General features: G+C 37.9%; 2 protein-coding genes and 1 pseudogene across 7 annotated transcripts in view; 2 read left to right on the top strand and 1 right to left on the bottom strand.

Annotated features, from left to right (window-relative positions):
• The window catches only part of ERP44 (endoplasmic reticulum protein 44), a 92,929-nt gene extending 88,490 nt beyond the window's left edge, over positions 1-4,439 (bottom strand). For 3 of the 6 annotated variants that reach the window (XM_036260543.1, XM_036260544.1, XM_036260546.1), the window contains exon 1: positions 4,178-4,398. In XM_036260543.1, coding sequence (XP_036116436.1) covers positions 4,178-4,234 — 57 coding nt within the window. In that variant the 5' untranslated portion in view covers positions 4,235-4,398. Of the gene's footprint in view, positions 1-4,177 lie in introns of all 6 variants that reach the window. The other 3 variants (XM_036260542.1, XM_036260541.1, XM_036260547.1) reach the window with 2 other exon arrangements.
• Positions 4,440-4,625: 186 nt separating this feature from the next.
• The window catches only part of INVS (inversin), a 147,141-nt gene continuing 125,047 nt past the window's right edge, over positions 4,626-26,719 (top strand). The window contains exons 1-3 of the mRNA XM_036260536.1: positions 4,626-4,807; positions 7,406-7,535; positions 26,031-26,197. Of these exons, the coding sequence (XP_036116429.1) occupies positions 7,430-7,535; positions 26,031-26,197 (273 nt within the window). The 5' untranslated portion in view covers positions 4,626-4,807; positions 7,406-7,429. The remainder of the gene's footprint in view (positions 4,808-7,405; positions 7,536-26,030; positions 26,198-26,719) is intronic.
• On the top strand, positions 15,441-15,789 carry LOC118629430 (annotated as a pseudogene).

The raw sequence follows: 26,719 nt of genomic DNA, 5'->3' as shown, positions 1-26,719 counted from the left end.
TCAGCAAACCAGATGGCAAGACTTCTTAAAAAAGCAAAACCGAACAAAAGAAAAAAAAAAAAAAAGTATTCATGTTAAAGATTTATTAAGTTATTGACCCTTTTTAAATTTATTCCATTCAGGGCTTAAAAACCTATCAATTTAACCTTTTAAGGCCCTACTCTCATCTTTTTTCAATAAGACATTCTGATTCTCCCATTGAATACACAATGCCTATTTCAAACACCCATAACTGTCCTTCTCATAAATGGGTACATATGGATCAGTTGGGTATGTTGTTAAAGTGCAGATTCTGAATCAGTGGGCCTGATGTAAGGATGCTAGAAGCAGCTTCCAGGTGATGCAGATGCTTAGGTTCACAGCCACACTTCTGTGTAACAAGATCTATAATTCACATAGATAAATATCTTAGGGCATCTATCACTTTCCTTTTGGAATTCTAATTATTCACATACACATCTTCTCTCCCCTACCAAATTATAAATTTCTTGGAAGCATGATATGAATTTCAAATACTATCTTTTTCTCTTTCATAGCAAATAGCAAACAGGCATTCAAATGACAGGAGACAAGGAAAGAATAACACCAAGAAATAAAGTTCCTACAGCCTGGATCACAGACAGCTCCTCTCTATGGAATGAAAGGTAGGCTAACAATCAATAAACACTGTGAAAAGTCCAACTATTTTTAATCACTTACTTGGTTAGATGAAATAGCACAGCAAGTGTCAATGTCAGGAGAGCTGTGACCAAAACATGCTATTCTTTACACTGGATAACAGGGTGAGGGGGCACAGACCTGAAACTTGTTGAAAAGCTAGAAGTTTTTTGAGGAAATACCCAATCAAATAATAAGTCTATTAATTAGGAGATTTAGAAAAATATCCTTTTGGTAAAAAAAAGACAGACTACACAAAGAATCACTGAATCATCAAATCCAAAGTGCTTACAAAAAATTCAGTTAAGTGATTTATCCTAGGTTATAGTGTTAAGTATATAGAAGACTTGTAACTTGTGCGTAGATGATCTAACATCTAGTCCAGTATTCTTGGCACTATTCTACCTCTTGAACGAACAGTAAGTGAATAAAGTAATAATACTTCCCAGTGCTCTTAAATTGTATCTTGTGAATTATTCTGAATTACTGGAGGAAGTAAAAGTAAACTTTCGTATCTTGTGAATTATTCTGAATTACTGGAGGAAGTAAAAGTAAACTTTTGTATCTTGTGGATTATTCTGAATTACTGGAGGAAGTAAAAGTAAACTTTTTTTAGAAAGGGAAATAACATAAATGTTTACATTATATACATACAGAAATATAAATGGTTAATAAATATGAAAAATATTCAAGTTTGGTTGCAATCAAATAAATGTACATTAAATCAGATACCATTTTTGGTCTACTAAACTGGCGCATATTACAAAATACCCACTGATTGATTAGAGTGTGAGGAAGTAAGAATACACATACACTGTTGGTAGGAATACACATTGGTACAACTTTTCAGTAGAGCAATTTGGTACAATGTATCAGAAATTCTAAATAACAGACATACCATGGGATCCAAGAAATATAACTCTAGAAATGTTACCTAAGGATATATTTGGAGAGTTTCAATAAATATCACTGCATGTGTATCTTTTATACATTTTTTATAATTCTGTATTTATGCCCAGGGAAAAAATGATTACAATGAGCGTTTTAGGCATAGAGTGATATTCCAAAATGCCTTTGCTATCAGGGAAAACTACTTGCCCACAGGCATTTAGGATTATATGTTTCAGCTGTTACCTTATGAACACCACCAAGTCTGGAGAGATGTAGTTATTTAGGGCTGAGGTAGAGTTTGCCTGAAAAAAAAATTCTTGGAGTAAGAGAATATATGTATTTTTAGAACAGGCCATTTAAGAAAAAAATGATTACCTCAGCTAGGTAGAAACTTAAATATTCAATGGCTGCACATGGGAGGGAATAAACAAGTCTGAGGGGGACAGTGAGGGAAGAGGAAGAAAGTACTTTGAGGAAGATAAAGGACATATTTTCAGACAGGTAAGATATTAAGTAAGCAAGTTCCATCACTAAGACAGAATTTCCAATTAGATAAATAACTCAAATTATTATTAGACAGATGTTTTATAAATATTTGCTAACTGATATATATTACTAAAACTACTTTGGTAAACACTGTGTTCAAACTGAATCTAGCTTGTCTTGTAATTCTGGTTTATTAAACCTTTTCTGGGGCTTTATTTTCCAGCCCATTAATCTTTACAGATATTCACTAAAATGATTTCTAAGTTCCTTTTCCTCTACATTTACTTAGGTAAATACGCAAAATGTTAACTAGATTTTAGAATTACCAGAAAAAAATTCCCTTTTTAATCTTTAACTGGATTTTCAGGTTTTCTGTAAAAAGTATGAGTTATCTGAAAATAAATTCTTTCTCCTAACTTAGCTCTGCAATCAAACATACCATTCAAAAAAAGTGTATCAGATGTAGTTTTCTTATTCAGTGTCAATTTTTCTTTCCACTGTTTTAAGATTCATTTCCCTTTGTGTTTTGTTTGTTTGTTTTGTGGGTTTGTTTGTTTTTTTTTGTTTTGCTTTGTTTTGTAACCTAAAAGTAATTTCTGGCAGACTATTCATATTTCAGGCCACTTTATGGATAAGGAAAAGAATATTATCTAGTGTCCTTAAAGAGAGAGTAGTCTCTAATAATAATGAGTATTATTCCAGTACTTCTAGAAGGAAAAGAGAACCACAGTGTATAATGAAATGACCAAAAACCAACTCTATACAGACTATTTTCCTATATACAGGCGCCATTTATTGCTGTATAATTATAAGTGGCAATACAATACCTGATCATTTAATATTACCAGGTTTACATACAATTTTTAGTTCTCAAAAATACTATGACATCCCCTTTAGGTTTTTTAATAGTGCTTTTCCCCTGAAAAGGTTCAAGTATTGAATACTGTTTCTTCTAATGTGGCTTGCAAATCACAGATGAAAGAGAAAAAGGAGAAGGGGAGTTTGAGGGGAACGGTGGAAGAGAGTAGGGTGAGAAGAGGAAGAAAGAGAGAGAGAATCTATTTTAAACACAAATATTAAAATTTTAATCTATGGTGAAAAAAGCACTGTAAGTCTAGAGACCTGACTCAAGTCCCAGTTTCTGTTGCTAACCAGCTATGTGACTTCCTGAGTCAATCGCGTTTTTACATCGTAAAGAAAGTGATTTTGACTTAATATCCATCTTCAACTTTTAAAAAATCTACAATTAAAGTTTTTTTAAGTAGTGTATGACAGCTCAATTGAAGGTATGTCATTTTTTTCCATATGGAGTTAGTTCTTCACTTTTGTCTCTATCTGACCTACAGCCTAGATTACTTAGGTTGCACACTCAAGATGTACTTCGGAGGAAAGGGGGCTGAGGAAAGATTCCTTTATAAGATGGGATGGAGCTGAGCAGGTGAGGGAGTCAAGGAATGAGTGCATATGTCTGCAAAAAATGTGATCATTCTCAAATCAGGAGCACAGCAGAACTCTGTTTAAATTTGGAGGAGGGGGCTGTAACAAAAATTTGAGGGAGTCCTTGGACCGAGGATTTCAAGTAGTAACAGCCTCCACCTTCATTCCCCAGTGGACACCAAACCAATCTCCAGTTCCGGGTTCCCAACCAATCATATCAAGCCACAACAGAGGGCTTTGCCAACCCGGGCACCGTTTCGGGACTCGAGAGAGATTCACACGACCCCAGCACCTGTCGGCCTCACACCCTTTCCAGCAGGAGGTGATGAGAGGGAATAGTACAGGTCTATCCCCGTCCTTTTCGATTCAGGCTACTAGCAGGTCCAGGAGCCCTGGAGACCGAAACAACCTCTGTATCCAGGGACAGGGGAGCGCCTCGCTGTGACTTTCCCCACGTATCCTTTCCCCAGGGCTAATTCTCCAGTTTACAGGTCCCAAGCCGCGACCGCGGTTTCTCAGGCCTCGGGGACCCGAGGCCTGGAAAGTGGACAGACAGATGCCGGGAGTGAAGGCAGCGGGGGAAGGTGTGCTCCTCGCCACCGGAGAAAAAGATAAGAAAGCAGGGGTAGGGACAGTGTGCTCCCCTTTGGCGACGGCGGCAGGCCGTCCCCGCGACTGTCGAAGGGTCTGTCATTCCTTCACTCACCAGGAGCAGCAGGGAGCATCTCAGGTCGGGTAAGGATAGGAAGACGGCAGGATTCATGGTAACGCTGGAATCCGCGGCAGAGGCAGGCGTTGGCCGCTGGGACTGGGTAGGTTTGGGTCGGGTTGGGCTAGGAAAGGGCTGGGCTCCGGGAGACGGCGGCAGCGGAGGATTCTCCCGGCAGCGACACCCCGTCCTCTCGACCCGGAGCTCCAGCGGCGAACACCCGGGACAACTTCCAGAGAGGCCTCTCAACCCTCACTTCCGGGTCCTGCCCACCTCGGAGCACGTCGGGAAATGTAGTCCTGCACAACTTTCACTAAGCGCGTCATCGGGCATCCAGAACTCCTTTCCCATCGGGCTCTCAGCCCAGGTCTACCGAGTTCTCTGCGCGCGAGGCTCTGTGGGATAAAAAGGGCGGAGAGCGGGTGTTTCGCGGGGGATGAGAACTACAATTCCCAGAAGGCTGGGCGGTCCAGAGTCCGCCGGCCTTCGGTGTGGCTCAGTTAGTTTCAGCGCCGCGGGGATTTGCCCCAGCCGGATGTAGTGTACAGTCCTGGAGGGAGGGGCGGCCCAGTGAGGGTCGTGCCTCCTGGAGCCGCCCCCGGGACGTGAGTCCTGGAGGAGGCGAGGGTGAGTAGTATGGTGCCTGACTGGGGAAGCTCCAATCGATCTGCATTGCCTTGGCCCCTGCCTGAGACTCCTGGCCCTCCTGGCCTGGGCAGTGGCCTGAGCCTCCATCACTGGCCTCCCCGCCTGCTGCCTCTTCTTTCTACGCTAATTCCTGCATTACAAAGTCGGAGCCACTTCTCAGGGCCTCAGTTAAATAAGTAAATGGCTTTATCTCTAATTGTCTCTGTGGGCTCGTATAAGAAATAGATATGGGATAGCATGGGAAAGCACGTTGTAAACCAAAAAGCTAAAGTGGGAGAGTGATTGCTGCTAATGCATGATCGCTCCCCACAAGACAATTAAGAAATTCATTAGCCAAGCAGTTGAGGATCTTAACCTGGTCCCAGTTAGCTGTCCAGCCTCATATACAAACACCCAGCTGGGTCACGTGCCCCGAATAGTAGCCAAACAATCACTTCTAAGGATCCTGGAGGAATTCTGCTTTTTTTGTGGTTCTCCCTATGCCTTGCCTTTGCTCCAGCTTTCCTGCTGCCTGGAATGGCCTTAACCCCATCTCTATCTGGAATTTCATCTTAAATGTTGGTTCCAGAACTTCCCAAGCAACCAATTCTTGAGTCCTAATCAGAATTACTCCTCCTTGCTTATGACTATGGCACCGCTAGTTTTATACAGTTGTAATTATTAAACCATTTATTATACAGGCTTGTTTTATAATTAGTTATGATGACAATACCTTTGCATTTTATAGCATTATATAATTAACGAAGTGGTTTTGATTTCATCTATAAATATTACAAGAAGACAATAGCACTTAAAAAAATACATTTGAGCCAAAAAAAAAAAAAAGACCCTAGACAGTCACTTTCCTAGGGAGACAAAATTAGATAGTGGCAGAACCAAAACTTTTAGTTAGGTTTCCTGTCTGCTAGTCCAGTGCTCTCTCCTGTATACCACTCTTCTACCTCTCTGACAGAGGAGCTAGAAATGGATAATTTAAAAAGAGCAGATACTCATCACCATGAACTCATTACTCCAAGAAACTTTGATCCTGCTTACTCTAGATTTAGCACCTAGACTGACTTCACTCAACTAACATTTACTGAACATCAGCTACGTGTCTGTTGGTGAAATATATATAAATGAGATTACTTTTTAGTGTATTTTCAAAGAGTATGAAGAATTTGGGGTTTGTGTGTTTTTCATTTTGATGGGCCTAAAACTATGATCACTTAGAATCTAAAATGACATGTATTAGAGTTCAGAACAATACTTAGCACATAGTTGGTACTTAACTTGTTGAATGAGTCAACATGGTCTACCTTGTCCATTTTCATATTTTACAGAAAGTCAGAGAGCTGAGGTAACCAAAGGGCACACTGCTTGTTATTAATAGAACAGGGCCTACAGCCCCAGTGCAGTTATTCCTCTACTGTGTTTCTACCCCCCCCGCCCCCCCCACCCCCCCGTTTTGTAGCTTCTTTCAAGTTACTTTAATATAATCCTGCATATGGCAGTGGTTTTTCTGACACGACAGGTGTGTCTCACAACGCCCATGTAAAATAAAGACATGAAAAGGTGACCTTTACCGAAATTAAGAAAACACTTTCATTCTAAGGCCGAATTTGAACCAAAAACCCTTGTCAAAGACGACAACACAAGTACTAGCTCATCAGTAATGATAAATTTATCTTACAATGAACTTAAACTTCCTTCCTAAACATAAGCTGTTGAATCAAAGTTGAATGCCTATAAGAAGCAGCCTCTGCTTAAACACTCATGATAGAGAACTCACTATTTTGCTATGCCTATAATGCATTCCTAGACAGTTCTAGCAACCATATCATACCACCAGTCAGAACAAAATTTTTCTTAATGAAATATGGTTAATTCTAATGATGTGGTGTTCCAAGTAAGATCCTAAGGTCAGAATATCGAGCTAGGTATATTTATCTGGTGAACACAAGGAGACACCAAATTAAAATTCCACCTTTTATTTGCATGAAAGAAAGAACTAGGTACTTTTTAACTTAGCACTTAAATCTAGTTAATTCTGACCTAACAATTAAGTTCACATCATACTTATTTTGTGGCTTGGTCATTACCTTCATTCCCAATATCAATTCTAATGTTTAATATTATGTGGAATCAAATTAATAGTATTAGCTTAGAAATCAATGTGGTTTGGGGGCCCTGTGCCTAATGTTAAATATCAAGCTTCCCCCCATTTTTTTTCCTCAGCCTCTAAGAAGGGTCTTAGGAGCATTTAACCCTTTATTTTAAAGATGAGCAACTTGTGGACAACAAACTGGGGAAAGGGCGGGGGGGGGGAGGGGGGAATCAGTGGAGGAAAAAGGAGAAACATCTGTAACAAAAATTAATTAATAAAAAATAATTAAAAAAAAAAAAAAGATGAGCAACTTGTACAAAGGATCACCTAATTTGCTACATTATGGCAATTCTAGGACTAGGGCTACAGATTTTTTTTAATCCTAGTCACCTATTCTAGTAAACTATATTTATAATATGCCATTTACAACTGATGAGACAGCTTTCAGAAATGTTTCCTGCATATGCTCATGGCTTAAATCATTGTTTCAGGTTGCTACAATTGTTGAGAAGACTATGAATAGGACAGAGAACTTGTTCTTTACTGGTTCCTCATTAGCATCCCAAGTTCATGCTGCTGCTATTAATGGAGACAAGGGTGCTCTTCACAGGCTCATCATAGGTAAGTCCCTGTAAATACAGAAACTTTAAAAATAACTTTGTCCTAAGGAAGTTTGCTAATCTTAGTTTTAATTTGCAGTGTACTTACACATTTTAATGGAAATGCATTATTATTTACATTTTGTTCCAGGACTCAAACAAGAAATTAACTAAGTCCTGAAACTTAAAAATATGGATTAGAATTAGGTGAAAAGTACTTGAGAAATATCTGTGTATTTGGTGTTGAATCTGAATATGTATGCTAAGGTGCTAAGATAATACATCTTTGTAATAACAGGTATCTAGAATGAGATAGTAAACAATGACCTTTTAACATTTAATATATACTGAAAGTACTAACATTTACAATAATTTATATTACAATGATTTAAAATTGATTCAGTGGTCCCCTTATCATTGATTTGATTGATTTACATTGATTCAGTGTCCTACCTAGAATATGTATAGAGATAGGTCCAATATAGAAGTTCTAGAAAGAGAACAAAGTCAGTAGGAGAGAGATACAAAGGACAAAATGGGTATAAATTTTTCAAAGTCATAAAACCCAGAGATTTACCTGTTCATAAGTCATTAGCCCTAAAGATAATGAATAAACTAAATATGTATATTATTTGTGATCATTTTACACACCAGTGTCGTGTCTGATGATATCATGATTGACAACTTGGGCTTTTAAAATAAAATCCACACTACTTGAACTTTCATACCTATTTTTCAAAATTTATTTTTCTCCTACCTTTCCAGTTTCTCCAAGAACTTCTACCCATGTACCCTAATTTCTGGCTAGGCTTTCTATTCCCCAATATACCATGAATTTTGTCTTACTTTTCCTATACATCTGTTCCCTCTCCTCTTTAATACCTTCTCTCCCCTTACCTTCTTCTCTACTAAATAAGCTCCTACTTATCTTTAAAGACAAAATTCTTATACCACATACTATGAAGATTTCTCTTCTCTGTTAAGGATGTTATCACCTGATACCTCAGCTTCACCTCAGCTTCCTATATTCACAGTTACTCTCTGGAACTTGACATCTTTTCTGTCTCCAAATTATTCATTCAAACATTCCACCATTCATCTAAAACTCCTTTCCTTTCAACTCACCTACTAATGAGAACAATAGTTTTTTAATATCACTGAGACTTCCGCAATCTATATTATCTTTTTCAGTTTCGATTTTCAGTCTCCTGTCTTTATGTTCCCCCATATTTGGCCCTGATTCCATGGTCTATTATTAAAATCCTTCTCTTGGAAAATTACCTTTTCTCCTCACCTTCAGTTCCACCTGGCTGTTGCAATCCCAGCTCTGGATGGACCTAATCCACCTACTTCTGCCAACCCCTGAACAATTTAACCTGTCTGGGAGATTGGTAACACCCTAAATTCATGATTACCCACTTCAAATAGTAACTCAACACTTTCTGCGCATAATACCACATTTCTCCATAATAAAGGTTTCTTACCTTCTCACTACCAACCCTTGACTGCCAGTTCTCCCTCCCTCCATGCTCACCTATGCTTCCGGCAGAAAATGAATACCTTAAATAGGAGCTCTCTCATATTTCAGCAACATATTTACTAATCAGCCTATCTCTGCACCCATCTTCCCTTCTCCTTCTGCTAAAACAGAGCAAATATTCCTTTCTGTCAAAAGTCAGTTCTTCCACACATGCTCTGTCTCTTCCTATCTTCTCAGGGACCTTGCTCCATTTTTTTTAAAACTCTCAGATTACTACATCTTCAACCTTTTCTTCTACTCTAATTCTTCCCATCAATATTTAAACATGTTTTATTGTCTCCATTAGTTAGAAATCCCTTCCATGTTCTTTCATCCCCACCTAGGTATTGCCATAGATCTCAACTTTCCCTCATAACTGTTTCAGTGCAAAGACTAAACTGCTATAACAGTGACTTAAATAAAATAACAAGTATAGTACAAAGGTAATTGGGCAGACTAGGGTAGATAGGCATTTCTGCTTCACAAAATCATCCAGGGATGCTGTTAGGGCTTGGCTCAGCCATTCTCAACATGTGGCTTCCCTCTCTGGGTCGAAGGCAGATACATTGTAGTCGTAGCCCAGCCAGCAGGAAACCAATTTCTCATGCAGAAGGTAGACTGCACTTAGACATAGAGCCACACCTAGAACAAAAGAGGCTAAAAAAATAGCTCTCCCTGGATGGTGTCACACCCAGTTTAAACTCAGGATGCTCAGTTCATGAAAATAAAAACCAGACAGTGGATATGGAGGCAATTATCTATCATTCCCTCACCAAACCAGGCTTCTTGAGCTGTTTGTAGTCGTCTCCACTGCTCTACTACTCTGATTAAAGGAAAACAAAACATATTTTCTTATTTTGAAATATACTTGTAGAGCAATACATAAGACTTGTACAGTTTAACAAAAAAATACAAAGCAAACATCCATGTAACCACTCAAGAAACAGACATCGGTCCCCCAGAAGATCCTAATACATTCTTTCCTCCTCCTTGGAGTAATTTGCTATCTTGACTTTTACCACCTAGATATAGATCTTAAACACTATAGTTTCATTCCATGTTGTTGTTGTTGTTTGCTAAACTTTCCATGTCTACTTATACTGAAAATTGTGAGTATAGTTTTGTTGTTTTCCTGCTCAAAAACTCTTTAATTGCTTCCCATTGTATTTAAAATAAAATTTTGAAGTGTACCTATACCTTTTCCTCTCTCCATCTTTACCCTTCGCCACTCTCATACTAGAAAAACTTGCTTTCTTTCAGTTTCTCAATCCTGCCAAGCCCGTTTCCTCTCAGGACTTTTGCCTGAAATACTGTCCTCCCATTCTCTGACTAACTCTTAGTCATCTTTCAGATCTCAGCATTCAAGCTGCTTCTTTAAAGAGGCCTACTTTAACCATCCAATCTCAGTGAATTTGTTCTTTGTGTTCTCTCTTGGAACTGTAGTTTTCTTTCATAGACCTTGTCTCAGATTGTAACTGTATAACTATGTTTCTCCTCTATAAACTAGTACCCTCCATGAGTATTGACAGTGTCTGTTTAATTCTCACTATATCCACAAAGTTCAGCACAGTACTTGTCAACATGGTAGGCACAATAGAAATGTTTGTTAAAAGAGTGAATATATATTATAATCATTCTCTTATATATCTTACCTTCTAAGAAGTCTATAATCATGTTAAGGGCCAGGATTAAATGTGCATTGAGTTGAATTGAATTGAGTTGTATTGAGAGGACATGTTAGGACTAAATTCCAAAGGGAAAAAAATTTAAGTCAGAATACCTAAGAGGAAATACCTTATAAAAAGAATTTTTATTATATTAATGAAAAGTATAATTTTGAGCCCTGGCCGGTTTTGCTCAATGGTTAGAGCTTCGGCCCATGGATCAATGAGTTGCGGGTTCGATTTGTACCTCGGTTGCAGTTCATCCCTGGCCCTGGTCGGGGTCATGCAGGCAGCAACCAGTCAATGTGTCTCTCTCATGTCAATATTTCTCTCTCTCTCCCTCCCTCCCACTCTATCTGAAAATAAATAGAAAAATATCTTCAGGTGGGGATTAAAAAAAAGGTATAATTTTGAAAAGAAACAGAACATGCAGTATGTTGTAAATTAAGAACACATATACAGGTTCAGTCATACAAAATAACTAATGTGTTACATAATAAAATTTGAAATATTTCTGTAACTTTATACCCCCAAAGAAAAAATCCTTAAAAACAAACAAAATGATGATGTGAAACCATTATAAAGCTTATAAATTTATTTATAAATTGGTTCCCTGTGTTTTCTATCACCTTGTCTCATTAATGACTTTGAGCTGTAACACTGCTCATGTCTAAGAATTCTGCCATTATATCTTCTGTGCAAAAACAGCAATACCTTTGCTCTGTGTTATTTCCCAACATTTGTATATTCCTACTAAAATAACAACTTTCATCTTAAATTTCAATGTATTGTGTATTTTAGGTAGCACTAGTAACATAGTACTACAGATGAATTATGTTTTTCTTGAATCTTTGCTCACCAACTGTTCAGTGAATTCATTCACTGTAGCATTTTCTACTTTCCCTTCTCTGTTTCCATGGAGAAGTATGTCAGTGATGTGTTTGCCTCCATGGAAACAGATGAGCATCTCTTTCTACATACACAACTAATTAAATCGAACACTTTCTGTGCTGCCCAGTATCCCGGAGGAGAATTGAAGTGGCTTCCCCTGAGTGAGACATCATTTTAGTAGGAATTTTTAGTGTTTAACCTAATACAGTGGATTAATGTTTTAACTTAACTCATTACATCCTAGATTCAGATGAATTAGAGCTCTATACTGAGCCCTAAAAGCATAAGCATACATAGTAAAAGCCTTATATGCTAAGGTTATCATTTATAGTTATGTAGCTTTTTCTCTTAACATCAAACTCAAATACTTTGAATGACTATCAGAAATGTAGTTGATAATAGAATTTAGTAGATTCATTTTAATACTGTACAATGTAGTGCAATAGAAAGGTAATGGATTTTTGGGTCAGATAAACCTGAGTTTTGAGCTCTGGCTTTGTCATTTATTAGCTGTATTACCTTGGCTAAGCCACTTAAATCTTTTTGAGCTTAAGTTTCCTCATCTATAAACTATAGATTATAATACTCTGCTTATATGAGAATTAAATGGCATAATGACTGTAAAACATCTACGGTGACTTGTTAACATTACTGTGTTATATATTTGAAAGTTTCTAGGCGATTAGATCTTAAAGGTTCTCATCACAAGAAAAAAAATTGTGACTATGTGTGATGTTGCAACAAAGAATAATACTGTTTTTCTTTGTGAAAACCAAACTAAAGTATTTGTAACTATGCACAATGTGTCAAGGTTGATATCGTCATTGTTGCTAATAGTGTTTGGAGTGGTTGGCAGTGGTTAAGTGACCAGGCAGCACCATTCTGATTGTACCACAGTTTTTTTCCCCTGTCCATATTCTGAGCAAGTGTGCATCTCTCTGAATCATTTTCTCTCTTTGTTTATGACATCTCCCAACACAGTAGTTAGGTATGGCAAGGAGGCTCATAAGTGGTCAAATAGTGACATTATTTCAGGATACTTCTTTCTTTACCTCAACACTGACCTTAAATGTTAGGGGTCACTAAATGTTTTATAAATACTTCCTTAATACATATGTGTATATCAGTATACTAGTATGGGTGCATGTACATGTAAGTATATTGATACTAATTTTATTACTATTATTTGTATGAATGCATATACATGTAAGTGTATTACAAATGTATGTTATATGTGCCAGGCATATTACTCATTTAATAGCGAAGCACTACAAAGAGTTTTGGGTACTATGATTATCCTCATTTTATATGTGAAGAAACTGAGGCATAGAGAGATTAAGTAACTTCTCTAATAAGTAGCAGAACTAAGATTGAAGCTTGGAAGTTTAATTCCAAAATGCATGCTTTTAAATACTAAACTATGGGGCTATTCCTGCAGACACATGCACATTCATATGTATGAATGCATAGAGAATGAGAGAGACAAGAAAGAAAACCGATTAGGTCTATACCTGATTGATGAACTTAGTGGTTATTTAGATTGGATTTTTCTTAACTATGTTTTCTTGTGCTACAGGCCCTATTGGCAATCTGGTAAAGCTTATGGGACTTCTCAGAACTGTTTTTAAGATCTTAAATATAATATATAGCAATCCAAAGAAAATCAGTTATAGTGAAATACAGTTATCAAAATATTTTTAAATTATGATATAGCAATATACCTATAACCACTTTTTATAACACATTAAATAGCAAGATCTAGTTGCAGATCTAACAACTATGACAATATCAAAATAGTAAGTAAATGATATATTACAATGCCACAATGAGGTAATATACAAAAATATTTTATAAAATATCAAGCGTCCTCAAAATATATGTTATTCTTGTTTTATATGTTAGGGCACTGAAATTTAGGAGTTAAGAAATTTAGTTGCAGAACTAATAACTGTAACGTTGAGAGTCAAACTCAATCTTTTGATTATGAATCCTGTCTTCTTTCCTCTGGTCCTACGTTGCCTTTATAACAATAAGCAGATTTTTTTTCCTGTTAATCCTCACCCGAGGATATTCGTCCACTGATTTATATTTTATTTTAGTAGAGTGCAAGGGAGGGAGGAGGAGAGAGAGAAAGAGAAACATTGATGTGAGACAGACACATCGATTGGTTGCCTCCTGCATGACCCCGAATGGGGCCGGGGAGCGAACCTGCAACCTAGGTGCATGCCCTTGACTGGGAATTAAACCTTTTACCTTTTGGTCTCTGGGCTATTGCTCTAATCGCTGAGCTAAACCAGCCAGGGCAATAAGCAAATATTTTTTAAATGACCACAAATGCCTTTGCAAGGCTGTGACAGTACAAAGGATGTGATGTAGGAAATGGATGAAAGCAGATAAAGTGTGTCTCTGATGCCACACAAAGGTAACATTTCAGAACAAGCAAATAAGATGCCAGTAGAGAATGCTGGATTTACTTGTGTTTGGAGAGTATGGCAGCATAGCTATTGTGTAGACGGGAACAACTGTCATGAGTGACAGTCGTTTCCTCTAACTGCTAAAGCTGGAGCTCTGGTGTCTGCACATAAGAGTCCATTAACCATCCAGACTCTTCTGCTCCAACTAGCCTTAAAATAACTGCATGCAATAGAGCAGTGGCTTTCCAGTGAGGGTTCCAGCTCAGTTTTCAGGCTGAGCACATGCAGAATGCCAACCCCAGTCAAGCAAGTACCAATTGGCCATGGAGTGGAGGCCATCTCTACAGTTGCCAGAATAATTAACACAGCACACTAGCCAGCTGCTTTCTGTATTAGCTGTCCCTGACAGGAATGCAAATATAAGTGCCTGTCATTTAGTGCATATTCGTTTACATCAGAGGCCCTATATTTGCACAACATGTTGTAGTTAGCAAACACTTGCAAACAATAAGTCATTTCACTCATACATCAAAGTAAGCTATTGTGGCCCTGGCCAGTTTGGCTCAGCGGTTAGAGCGTCAACCTGCGGTCCAGAGAGACCCGGGTTCAGTTCCCGCTAAGGGCACGTACCTCGGTTGCAGTTTGTCTCCAGCCCTGGATGGTCGTGCGGGTGGCAGCCATTCGATGTGTCCCTTTCACGTCGATGTTTCTCTCTCTCTCTCCCTCCCACTCTATCTGAACAAAAAATGGAAAAATGTTCTCGGGTGAGGATAAAAAAAAAAGCTATTGTGTATGCTGGGCAGGTATTGGCTGGATCTTATAATTTAGGAAACTAAGGAAGTTGGCAGGGTAGGTATGTAAAGGCACAGGCCTCTCTCAGTTAGCTGGGAAGCTCAGAACCTGATGGGACCCTTGTTACTCAGAAGCTAGCCATAAAGACACTATCCTTCTAAAGCAACTCAAAACAGGACTAACGTGAGGCTGAATGCTACTTTTTCTTTTTCTTTCTTTCTTTGGTGTAACATGTTTTTATTGAGGTTTTAGAGAGAGAGGAAGGGATAGAGAGAAACATCAATTGGCTGCCTCCTGTATGTCCTTACTGGGGATCGAGCCTGCAACCCTGGCATGTGCCCTGACCAGGAATTGAATTGGGACCTCTCAGTCTATAGGATGACGTTCAATCCACAGAGCCACACTGGCCAGGCCGAATGCTGCTTTTTCTAAGCATGAGTAGGGTAATATGTAAACTGCCTTCTGTTTCCTCAAATACATAAATTTTGCCTTATAGGCATGACATATTGAATGGGCGACGTAACCTAATTAAATCTTCTCTGTTGGGAAGTATAAATAACCAGTTATGCAAAAACAAAGTATGCCGGGCATTAAAGAGAAAGTTGGGGATTTAGGCCACTCGCCTGAGCTTTGGAGTCATCGCCGCCATGGCCAGTCAGTCACAGGGCATCCAGCAGCTGCTGCAGGCCGAGAAGCAGGCCACCAAGAGGTGTCCGAGGCCCGCAAGCGAAAGAACCGCAGGCTGATGCAGGCCAAAGAGGTTCAGGCTGAAATTGAACAGTACCGCCTGCAGAGGCAGAAGGAGTTCAAGGCCAAAGAAGCCGCAGCTCTGGGACCTCATGGCAGTTGCAGCACTGAAGTGGAGAAGGAAACCCAGGAGAAGGTGAGCATCCTCCAGACCTACTTCCGGCAGAACAGGGATGAAGTCCTGCGCAACCTTCTGGACTTTGTGACATCCGGCCAGAAATCATTGAAAACTACCACATAAGTGGATAGGGGAAGAAGAAAGAAGCGCCTGTTCCCTGAATTGGCATTTCAGATGCCTCCATGGAATATGAAGCTTTTGCAAAGCTTGAGTTATGGTCTTTTAAGAAGGCATTAAATTATTTCTGTATATTATATAGTGGGTCCTTTTACTGTTTGGAGAACAGCAAATTTAGTTTCTTGATATAAACTTAGAGCTTATCCAACAATTTCATCTTTTTACCTCATATTCTTAGAAATGTAATGGGTATACAATATTTTTTTCTATGCCTTTTAACTCAAGCAATATATATACATATATATAAAACAGTACTGACTTTTTCTTCTTAGAAAAAACACTTTTCTTTTTTTTTTTTAAGAAAGAAGGGATTAAAAAATATATATTCTCCCTAAAGCTTTCTTGAAGGTCAGGAGCTTTATCTATGAGAAAGTAGTAAATAGTTGTTTGTAACTTGTGTAAAACAGCAGCCAGCCTTAACATAGTCCTTTCTGGGTAAGGGTTAGAACAATAAATATAGTATAATTGTTTCAGCTGCTTTTAGTATCTCTTAATCAAAATTACTAGATGATAGAATTCAAGAACTTGTTATATGTTTTTACTTGGTGTACTGATAATCATTTAAAAGTTAAGACTCTTTGTCATGCAAAAAGAGAGAGAGAAAGAGAAAGAAAGAAAGAAAGAAAGAAAGAAAGAAAGAAAGAAAGAAAGAAAGAAAGAAAGAAAGAAAGAAAAGAAAGAAAATTGAAGTTTCCCTGTTACAGCAGACTTGGGAAGAGCATAGCATTTGGCCTAAAGTTCTATGTCCTGGTGGTAGAGTTACCTATTAACCCCATGGTGCTGATTTCACTTTGGCCCTGAGAAGTTTAATTAGTTAGGATTATCCCAGTATGTGATGATTGCCTCCATTTCTCAACCTTTGTACATGTGATCACAGTTCCTGAATCCTCTCCCTCACTAAAGCCTCCGAGGAGAAATCACACTCTAGGGAAAATGATAACATGAATTGCCACCATCTTGCTGATACTAGGTGCTACTCTCTGTTTAACATTAACAAGTAAGATGCTGGTAGAGAGAGTTGTTTTTATGAAAGACAACTAGAGACTAGCCTTATTCCCACATATTCTCTATAAGTATTATTTTTACTCCAGAGGGGCTCAAACAATTAAAGGAACATGCTCTACCTATAATTTTAGTTTTGTGAATGAGTTTGGGTATAAATGAGTTTTTATCTATAAAGGCAATGATAGACAATCTGGAATCTTCTGGATTAGATATTGGAGGCCCTTATGAACAAAATAATACCTTGCACAGTTTTATCACTCACAAGACTTGTGCACAGGGGCTTCTATGATCACATATGTTGAATCAAAAGCATGGTTTTGAAAAAGAACAGCTGCTTCCTCATGGAGGCATTCTGAATATATTTATAAGGTTCTTTTAAATTCAAGAGCCGTGACCTTTCGTGCTTTATTGCCAGTATACGTGGAAACATGGATTAGCAAAGTGAGTTGTCTGAAAGCTATAAAGTACTTCTGGGTCCCAATATATCCAGGATTTAAATATATATAAAAATATTTAGAACCAAGACAGGAACTTAGTTACAGGCACAAAATGATTCAGACAGAACTGCGACACCTTTTCTTTCTTCATCTAACATTTATACTTCCCCAGTGAAAACATTTCATTTGGTCAGTTTTCTCCCCCCATTAGCAGAGTTCATACCCAAATATGTTAAAAGTAACTGGCTTTTCTCCATATTCTCACCAGCTCTTGTTTCTTGATTTATTGATGATAGCCATTCTGACAGGAATGAGATGATATCTCATTGTGGTTTTGATTTGCATCTCTCTGATGATTAGTGATGTTGAGCAACTTTTTATATGTCTGTTGGCCATCTTTGGAGAAATGTCCGTTCAGGTCTTCTGCCCACTTTTTTTTTTTTTAATCCTCACCCGAGGACATTTTTTTCATTTTTTTGTTCAGATAGAGAGGGAGGGAGAGAGAGGAAGAGAGAGAAACATCGACGTGAAAGGTACACATTGAGTGGCTGCCACCCACACAACCCAACCAGGGCCAGGGACAAACTGCAATGGAGATACGTGCCCTTAGAGGGAACCAAACTCCGGTCTCTCTGGACCGCAGGCCGTCGCTCTAACCGCTGAGCCAAACCAGCCAGGACTTCTGCCCACTTTTTAATTGGATTGTTTGTTTTTCTGGTGTTGAGTTGTCTGAGTTCTTTATAAATTTTGGATATTAATCCCTTATCAGATGTATCATGAGCAAATAGCTTCTTCCATTCAGTAGGTTGTTTTTTGTTATGTTGATGGTTTCCCTTGATGTGCAAAAGCTTTCTGTAAAGTACATGATTTTGTAAAGTGTACCAGTCTGCTGTACATCTGAAACTAATACAGAATACTGTAATTGAAAAATAAAATAAAATAAAGGTAACATTTCTCAGTTCAAAGCAACTTTGTCTGAAAAAAAAAAAAAGTAACTGGATTTCCTTATTCTCAACTCTTATGAGATTGCCCTCAGCTAGTTATAAATACCTGATCATTATCTGTGATGAAAGTAGCAAAAGTTTTTCACTTAAAGTGCATGGCAGGAGCCATGGTATCTTTTGTTGTTGTTCTTGTCAAGTAAAGTTTATTGAGGTGTAATGCAGTGAATATTGTAAATTTTACCCTTGTAATGTACAATTATTTAATTTTAACAAATATATAGTTATGTAATCACTACCATCATCAAGATATAGAACAGTTCCGTCACACCCCCAAATTCCCGTGTGTCTTTTTATAATCAATACCTCCCCACATTTCATCCCCTGGTAACCAACCACTGCTCTGTTTTCTGTCCCCATAGTTTTACATATTTCAGAATGCTATGTAAGTGAATCATACAATGTGTCTCTTTTGAGACTGAGTTTTTCACTTAATGCATTTGAGATTTTTTTCCCCATGTTGTTCAGTGGCTCAGTGTCGTTCATTTGTTTTTATTGTTGAGCAGTATCCCATTGTGTGGGAATGAACTACAGTTTCTTTTGTCATTCTTCAGTTCAGGGAAAATTGAGATGTTTCTAGTTTTTAGCAAGTATCAGTGGAGCTTCCATAAACATCCACATACAGGTTTTGTTTTTAATTAATTAGTTTATTTTAGTTACAGATGTTTCTCCTTTTTCCCCCAGACACCCTTTTCCCTAGCCCACCTCCCGCCGTGCAAGCATTGTTGTCTGTGTCAACTGGTTATGCATATATGCATATAAGTTTTTTGGTTTATCTCATCCATCCTTCCTACCCCCCTCCTCTGAGGTTTGTCAGTCTGAACCGTACTCCTTTCTGTGTCTCTAGGTCTATTTTGTTCATCAGCTTTTTTTTATTCATTATATTCCACAAATAAGTGAGATCATGTGGTATTTGTCTTTCTCTGATTGGCTTATTTTGCTTATGTATTTCTTTTTTAATTGATTTTCAGAGAGGAAGGGAGAGAGAGAGAGAGAAACATCGATGTCAGAGAGGAACATCCATCGGCTGCCTCCTGCACGCCCCCTACTGGGGATCGAGCCAGCAACCTAGGCACGTACGCCAACCAGGAATCAAACTAGGACCTCTCAGTTCATGGGGGACAACTTCAATCCACTGAGCCACACCCACCAGGCACATTTCCCTATGTATTAATGACATTGAACTTTGTTTCATATGCCTATTTGGTGAAATGTCTATCCAAACATTTTACCCGTCTTTAATTACATTATCTGTCTTCTTATTCACTTGTAAGAATTCTTTATTCTTGATAGAAGGCTTTCAGATATATGTTTTGCAAGTATCTTCTTCCTATTTGTGACTTTTCTTTTTGTTTTCTTAATAGTGTCTTTCAAAGTTTTTAATTTAGATGAAATCTAATTTATCATTTTTTTATTTGATTGTTTTTTGGTATCATATCTAAGTAATACTTGCTTAAGACAAGGTCACAGATATTTTCACCTTCGTTTGATTCTGAAACTTTTATGTACTCTTTTTTTTTTTCTTTTATCCTCACCTGAGGACATTTTTCCATTTTTTGCTCAGATAGAGTGGGAGGGGGAGAAAAAGAGAGAGAGAAACATCAACGTGAAAGGGACACATCGAGTGGTTGCCACCCACACGACCCAACCAGGGCCGGGGACAAACTACAACCGAGGTTACATGCCCTTAGCAGGAACCGAACCCGGGTCTCTCTGGACCGCAGGCCGACGCTCTAACTGCTGAGCCAAACCAGCCAGGGCAAACTTTAAATTTATGATTGATTTTGATTTTTGTACATGGTGAAAATTATAGGTTAAGAATTGTTCTGTGTTTGTTTCTTTTTTGCATATGGATGTCCAATTTTTCCAGCACCATTTATTTAAAAGACTGTCCATTGGAATGTCTTTGCACCTTTGTAAAAAATCAGTTGACCATATCTATTTCTATACTTTCGAGTCTATCTTATTGATCTGTGTGTCAGGTTTTGTTTTGTTTTTTTGCCATTTCATTTACATTGTGATTTTGTTTATTATTTATAATATTGCTTTATTTTCCTTTAATATCTGCAGGCTCCTTAGTGATGTCCCCACTTTCATTCTTTGTTGTTGTTAATCCTCACCCAAGGATATCCTTTCCATTGATGTTTAGAGAGCGTAGAAGGGCCCGGAGGAGAGAGAGAGGAACATTGATGTGAGAGAAACACATCGATTAGTTGCCTCCTACAACTCAGATACATGCCCTTAACCAGGAATTGAACTCTCAACCCTTCAGTATGCTGGCTGACACTCTAACCACTGAGCCCACCAGCCAGGGCCCCACTTTCATTTTTGATATCAGAAATTTCTGTATGCTCTGCTTTTAATAATCAATTTGATCAGAGATTTATTAATTTTATTGATATTTCCTAAGAAACAACTTTTAGCCTCATTAGATTTTCTCTAGTATTTTTCTGATTTTAATTTTATTGATCTCTGCTCTTTATCTTTATTTTGCACTTCCTCTGCTTTTTGGGGTTAAGTTTGCTCTTCTTTGTGTGTGTGTGTGTGTATGTGTTAAGGTAGAAGCATAGGTCACTGATGTGAAACCATTCCTCTATTTTAATACAAGTGTTCACTGTAGTATATTTCCTTCTAATTTACCTGTAGGTATAGGGTAGGAACCTTATAACAATATTTTTATTTTCATTCATTTAATTATTTTTAATTGCCCTTGAGAGTTTTATTTTTAACCTATGACTATTTTAATTCCCAAATATTCAATGACTTACCATTATCTTTCTGTTACTGATTTCTAGTTTAATTATATTATTGTCAGAGAACATACTGTGTATGGCTTCACCTCTTTAATAAATCTATTAACATCTGCTTTATGACCCAATATATGGTCTATTTTGGTGAATGTCCTATGGGTGTTTTGAAAAACTTTATATCTGGCTGTTGTTGGGTGACATGTTCAATAAATATCAGTTATATCCTGCTGCTTTATGTAGTGTTCAGTTCTTCTTTATCCTTGCTGATTTTCATGCTAGTGGCTCAAGAAATTATTAAGAGAGGAGTGTTGAAGTTACCAACTATACTTATGAGCTTTTCAAGTATTTCTTTAAATTCTATCTGTTTTTGCTGCCTAATATTTTGCAATTCTTTGGTTTGATACATACACATTAAGGATTGTTATATATTCTTGATGAATTGACCCTTTTATTATTATATAATGTTTTTATCGGTTCCTTGTAATTGTCTTTGTTCTGAAGTCTACTTTATCAGATATTAATATAATCATCCCAGCTTTCCTTTGGTTAGTGTTTACATGGTATATCTGTGCTCATTCTTTTACTTACAACCTACTTATATAATTATACATCAAGTGAGTTTATTCTGAACAGCATATACTTGGGTCCTCTTTTTGAAATCTATATCTTTTTATTATTGTGTTCACACCATTTACCTTTAATGTAATTATTGATGTTAGGATTTAAGATTTCAAATTTATTATGTGTTTACTGTTGGTTCCCTCTGTTTTTTATTCCTCTTTTTTGCCCCTTTCCTGTCTTTCCTTGCAATTCTTAAATGTTATAGTATTCTGTCTTAATTTATATGTAGTAGAGCTTTTTACAACAGCTTTATTGAGAATCACCATATATATACCATATAATTTACCAGTTTAAAGTGTACAATTCAGTGGTTTTTGTATATTCACAGAGTTTCTTAAACATCACCACAATTGATATTAGAATAATTTCATTATCTCCAAAAGAAACCCTACACTATACCCTGTAACTATGACCCCTCAACACCCACCCCACTCCTGCCAGCCCTAGGCAAGCACTGGATATAGAATTCTGGGTTGACAGCTCTTTCTCCTCCCCCAACCCCCACACTTGAAAAATATTGGGTCATTACCTTCTGGCTCTGTAGTTTCTCCTGAGAAATACACTGTAATTTGAATTGTTGTTCCTCTATAGGTAATGTGTTGTTTCTCTCTGGCTGCTTTCATGACTTTTTTCTTTATCTTTAGTTTTCAGAATTGACTATCACTGACTTAGCATGGATTTCTTTAGGTTTATTCTGTTTGAGCTTTGCTCAGATTCTTACATCTCTAGGTTTGTATGTTTCACCAAGTGTGGGCCACTTCCAGCCATTATTCCTTCAAATATGTTTTCAGCTCTTTATTCTTTTTCTTCTTTTTCTGTGGTGATATGAATGGTAGATACTTTGTTATTGTCCCACAGAACCCTGAAATTGTTGATTCTTTTTGTTTCTATCTTTTCTACCAGTTGTTCAGATTGGTTTATAACAAGTTTGGCCATTCGTTTCTCTGTCATCTCTATTCTGCTATTGATCCTATTCAATGGAGTCTTTTTTATTTTTTATCCTCACCCGAGGACATTTTTCCATTTTTTGTTCAGACAGGGCGGGAGGGGGAGAGAGGAAGAGAGAAAGAGAGAGAAACATCAATATGAAAGGGACACATTGAGTGGCTACCACCCACACGACCCAACCAGGGCCGGGGACAAACTGCAACCGAGGTACGTGTCCTTAGCGGGAACCGAACCCGGGTCTCTCTGGACCACAGGCCAACGCTCTAACTGCTGAGCCAAACTGGCCAGGGCTCAATGAAGTTTTTATTTTTTTATTTGGTTATTTACTTATTTAATCAATATTTACTATCCTAAAATTTTTGGTTTCTCTTTTTATTTTCTTTCTTTGCTGAGACTTGGTGTGTTTTTGTTTCAAGAGTGTCCATAGTTGCTTGTCAGATCATTTTTATCATAGTTGCCTTAAAATCCTTGTCAGATAATTCTAATATCTGTATCACCACAGTGTTGGTGCCTGTTGATTATCTTTTCTTATTTAAGTAAATATTTTCCTGGCTCTTGTTTTATCTAGTAATTTGGGATATCTTGGACATTTCGTGTATTATGTTATAAGACTCTGGATCCTACTTAAATCTGCTATTTTGGTAGACTGAAAATCTACCAAAATCTACCAGATTTTGAATGAACATTTTGTTCCAATTTTGTGGACTGTGATTCAAATTTCATGTTATTTTTCTGAGCTCAGCAAGACTCTGCTGGTATGCCCCATTTCTGTGCTACCCTGGCCAATTTAGAACCTGGGCAGTTTTTCACCCAGAGTTCAAGTCTCAAAGGTTTTTCTAGTTTGATTCTGGTTGGTTTCACACATGAGCTACCCAGAGCTTATCCATAACTTCATGCATCTATTTAAAAAATTGCTTTCTTGCCCTGGCTGGTTTGGCTCAGCAGTTAGAGCATCAACCCTTGGACCAAAGGGTCAAGGGTTCAATTCCCAGTCAAGGGCACGTACCTGGGTTACAGGTTCAATCCCGGCCCCAGTTAGGGTTGTGTGGAAGGCAACCAATTGATGTGTCTCTCTTGCATCAATGTTTATCTCTTTCTCTCCCTTCCTTCCATTCTATCTAAAAAAATCAATAGAAAAAGAGTGAGGATTAATGAAAAAAAAAAAGAGTTGTTTTCTTCAGCTTCGTCCTCTCTATAATACTCCCCACTCTCGTTGGGAAAGGATAAGATACCACCTCATTGTCATCCTTTGCTTAATTTGGGGCACAGTGTTTCGTAGGGCTCCTCCCCACAGTCTCTGTAGTACTCAGCAGGGAGGAAAGGGGTTGCGGTTTCTTTTGTTGTCTGTGCTTTGAGTGGAACAGGTACAGTCAAGAGTTCACTCTTGCAGGGCTACCCACTTCCCAGTCTTCTGACTGGAGAGAGTAGGCATGTTGCGGAATTTTGTGTCTGTGCTCATTAGTGTTTCTGGTGGGCTACTTTAGCAGCCAGGCTGGCTATATATTGGAGGCAAAAAAAAAAAAAAGAAAGGCTCATGGACACGGACAACAGTATGGTGATTGCTAGAGGCAAGGGGGAGGAAGAAGAGGGTAAAGGAGGATAAATGGTGATGGAAGGAGACTTGCCTTAGGATGGTAAACACACAATACAATATACAGATGATATATTATAGAATTGTACACGTGAAACCTATATAATTTTTTAATATATATATATTTTTATTTTATTTATTAATTTGTTTTTGTTACAGATGTTTCTCATTTTTCCCCAATTGATACCCTCCTCCCCTTCCCCCCCACCCCATCCCCAGCTTTGTTGTCTATGTTCATTGGTCATGCATACATGCATGTAAGTTCTGTGGTTAATCACTTTCCCCCCAACCCCCCTTCCTCTGAGGCTTGTCAGTCTGTACTCCACCCCTATGGCTCTGGGTTAATTTTGTTCATCAGTTTGTTTAGTTCCACAAATTATATTCCACAAATAAGTGAGATCATGTGATAGTTGTCTTTCTCTGCTTGGCTTGTTTAGCTTAGCATAATACTCTCCAGGTCCTTCCATGCCATCTCAAAGGATAAGAGATCTTTCTTTCTTACAGCTGCATAGGATTCCATTGTGTACATGTACCATAGCTTTTTTATCCACTCATCCACTGATAGACACTTGGGTTGTTTCCAGATCTTAGCTATTGTAAATAGTGCTGCTATGAACATGGGGGTAAATATATTCTTTCTGATTGATGTTTCAGGTTTCTTAGGGTATATTCCTAGAAGTGGGATCACTGGGTCAAATAGCAGTTCAATTTTTAATTTTTTGAGGTAACACCATATTGTTTTCCACAGTGGCTGCACCAGTCTGCATTCCCACCAGCAGTGCACTAGAGTCCCCTTTTCTCCACACCCTCGCCAACACTTGTTTGATGATTTGTTGATGGCGGCCATTCTGACAGGTGTGAGGTGATACCTCATAGTTGTTTTAATGAAACCTACATAATTTTATTAACCAATGTCACCCCAAGAAATTCTAAATAAATAAATAAATAAATAAATAAATAAATAAATAAATAAAAATTAAATAATAAACAAAAAACAACAAGAACCTTCGGGAACTTCCTATCAGGTTGTTCCTGGAGTTTCATAGTTCTCTAACCAGCTGTCTTCTTTTCTGCACCTTTTGTATATTTTTCTTGGGGTGTTTAGTTGTAAATAGCAGGAGGATCAGGGTAGAATGCACTTGCTTCATACTGTCTAAAACGGAAAGCCAACCACAATTCATTTTTGTATCTTTCAAAAACACCACATTGCCTAGCGTGTGGTGTATCTATACTAAGTAAGCATTTGTTGACAAAATAAAGGAGTGAGAGGGGAAAATAAGTAGCTTCATATCTCAAAATGTTAATTAAGCATAACATAGTAGTTAAGAATATGGCCTTTAGCTCAGCTGCTGTGGCTCGGTGGTTGAACGTTGACCTAAGCACCAAGAGGTCACCAGTGTGATTCCTGGTCAGGGCACATTCCCAGGTTGTGGACCCAATCCCCAGTGGGGGGCATGAAGGAGGTGACCAATCGATGTTCTGTCTCATTAATGTTTCTTTCTCTCTCTCCCGACCTCTCTCTCCAAAAATCAATAAAGAAAAAAAAAAATTTTAATGTTTAAAAAAAAAAAAGAATATGGCCTTTAGAGCCAACAGTCATTTTAAATTTCAGCTTTACCACCTACTTTCAGTGTAATCTAAACAAGTAACTTTACTTCTCTGAGTCTCAGTTTCCTATAATATAGGGATGGTAATATCTGTCTCATAGGGTCAGTAAAAATGAAATAATGTATTTAATGCATTTAGCACAGTGCTTGGCAAACACTTAGTAAATATAGTTCCTAGCAATATTAGTAAAAACAACGATTGTCAAATATCACCATCTGTTTCTTATACTCATAGGAAATGCTGCCCTGAAAGACAAAGAAGATCAGTTTGGGAGAACACCCCTTATGTACTGTGTGTTGGCCGACAGGCTGGACTGCGCAGATGCTCTCCTAAAGGCAGGTGCAGATGTTAATAAAACTGACCATAGCCGCAGAACAGCCCTCCATCTTGCAGCTCAAAAGGTGAGACATAAAATTACTTCGAAGTATAAACCTTTTGTGTGGTGGTTGGTACTTGATTCATGGAACTGTGCAAATGGACAGATGATAAAGAATCGCAAATATATGGCTCATAGTTTCATATGTTTTCTCTACAAATAGTCTTAAAACTGTGGATAGTGGCTACTTTCACTCATCTTGAACATTAGAATTCATTTTACGATCTAACGTTAAGTCGGGGGAAAGGAATCAAAATTATATGTACACAATATGATTAAACTATATTACAAATCAATTTATGCATAGGAAAAAGCAAAGACCAAAATCAAACAAATAAAAAAACCCACCCCACTATGATGTTAATGATGGTTGGGTTTAAATATTGGGAATATTAGTTTCTTTTTTTTTTTCCCCCTCACCCGAGGATATTTTTCCATTTATCATCAGATAGAGTGGGAGGGAGGGAGAGAAAGAGACAGAGAGAAACATCGATGTCATAGAGACACATCAACTGGTTGCCTCCCGCACTACCTGACCAGAGCCGGG

Source organism: Molossus molossus, unplaced genomic scaffold (genome assembly GCF_014108415.1).
Source record: "Molossus molossus isolate mMolMol1 unplaced genomic scaffold, mMolMol1.p scaffold_m16_p_14, whole genome shotgun sequence".
NCBI lineage: Eukaryota > Metazoa > Chordata > Mammalia > Chiroptera > Molossidae > Molossus > Molossus molossus.
Note: the sequence above shows the minus strand (reverse complement) of the source record. Positions and strands in the feature narration are given on the sequence as shown.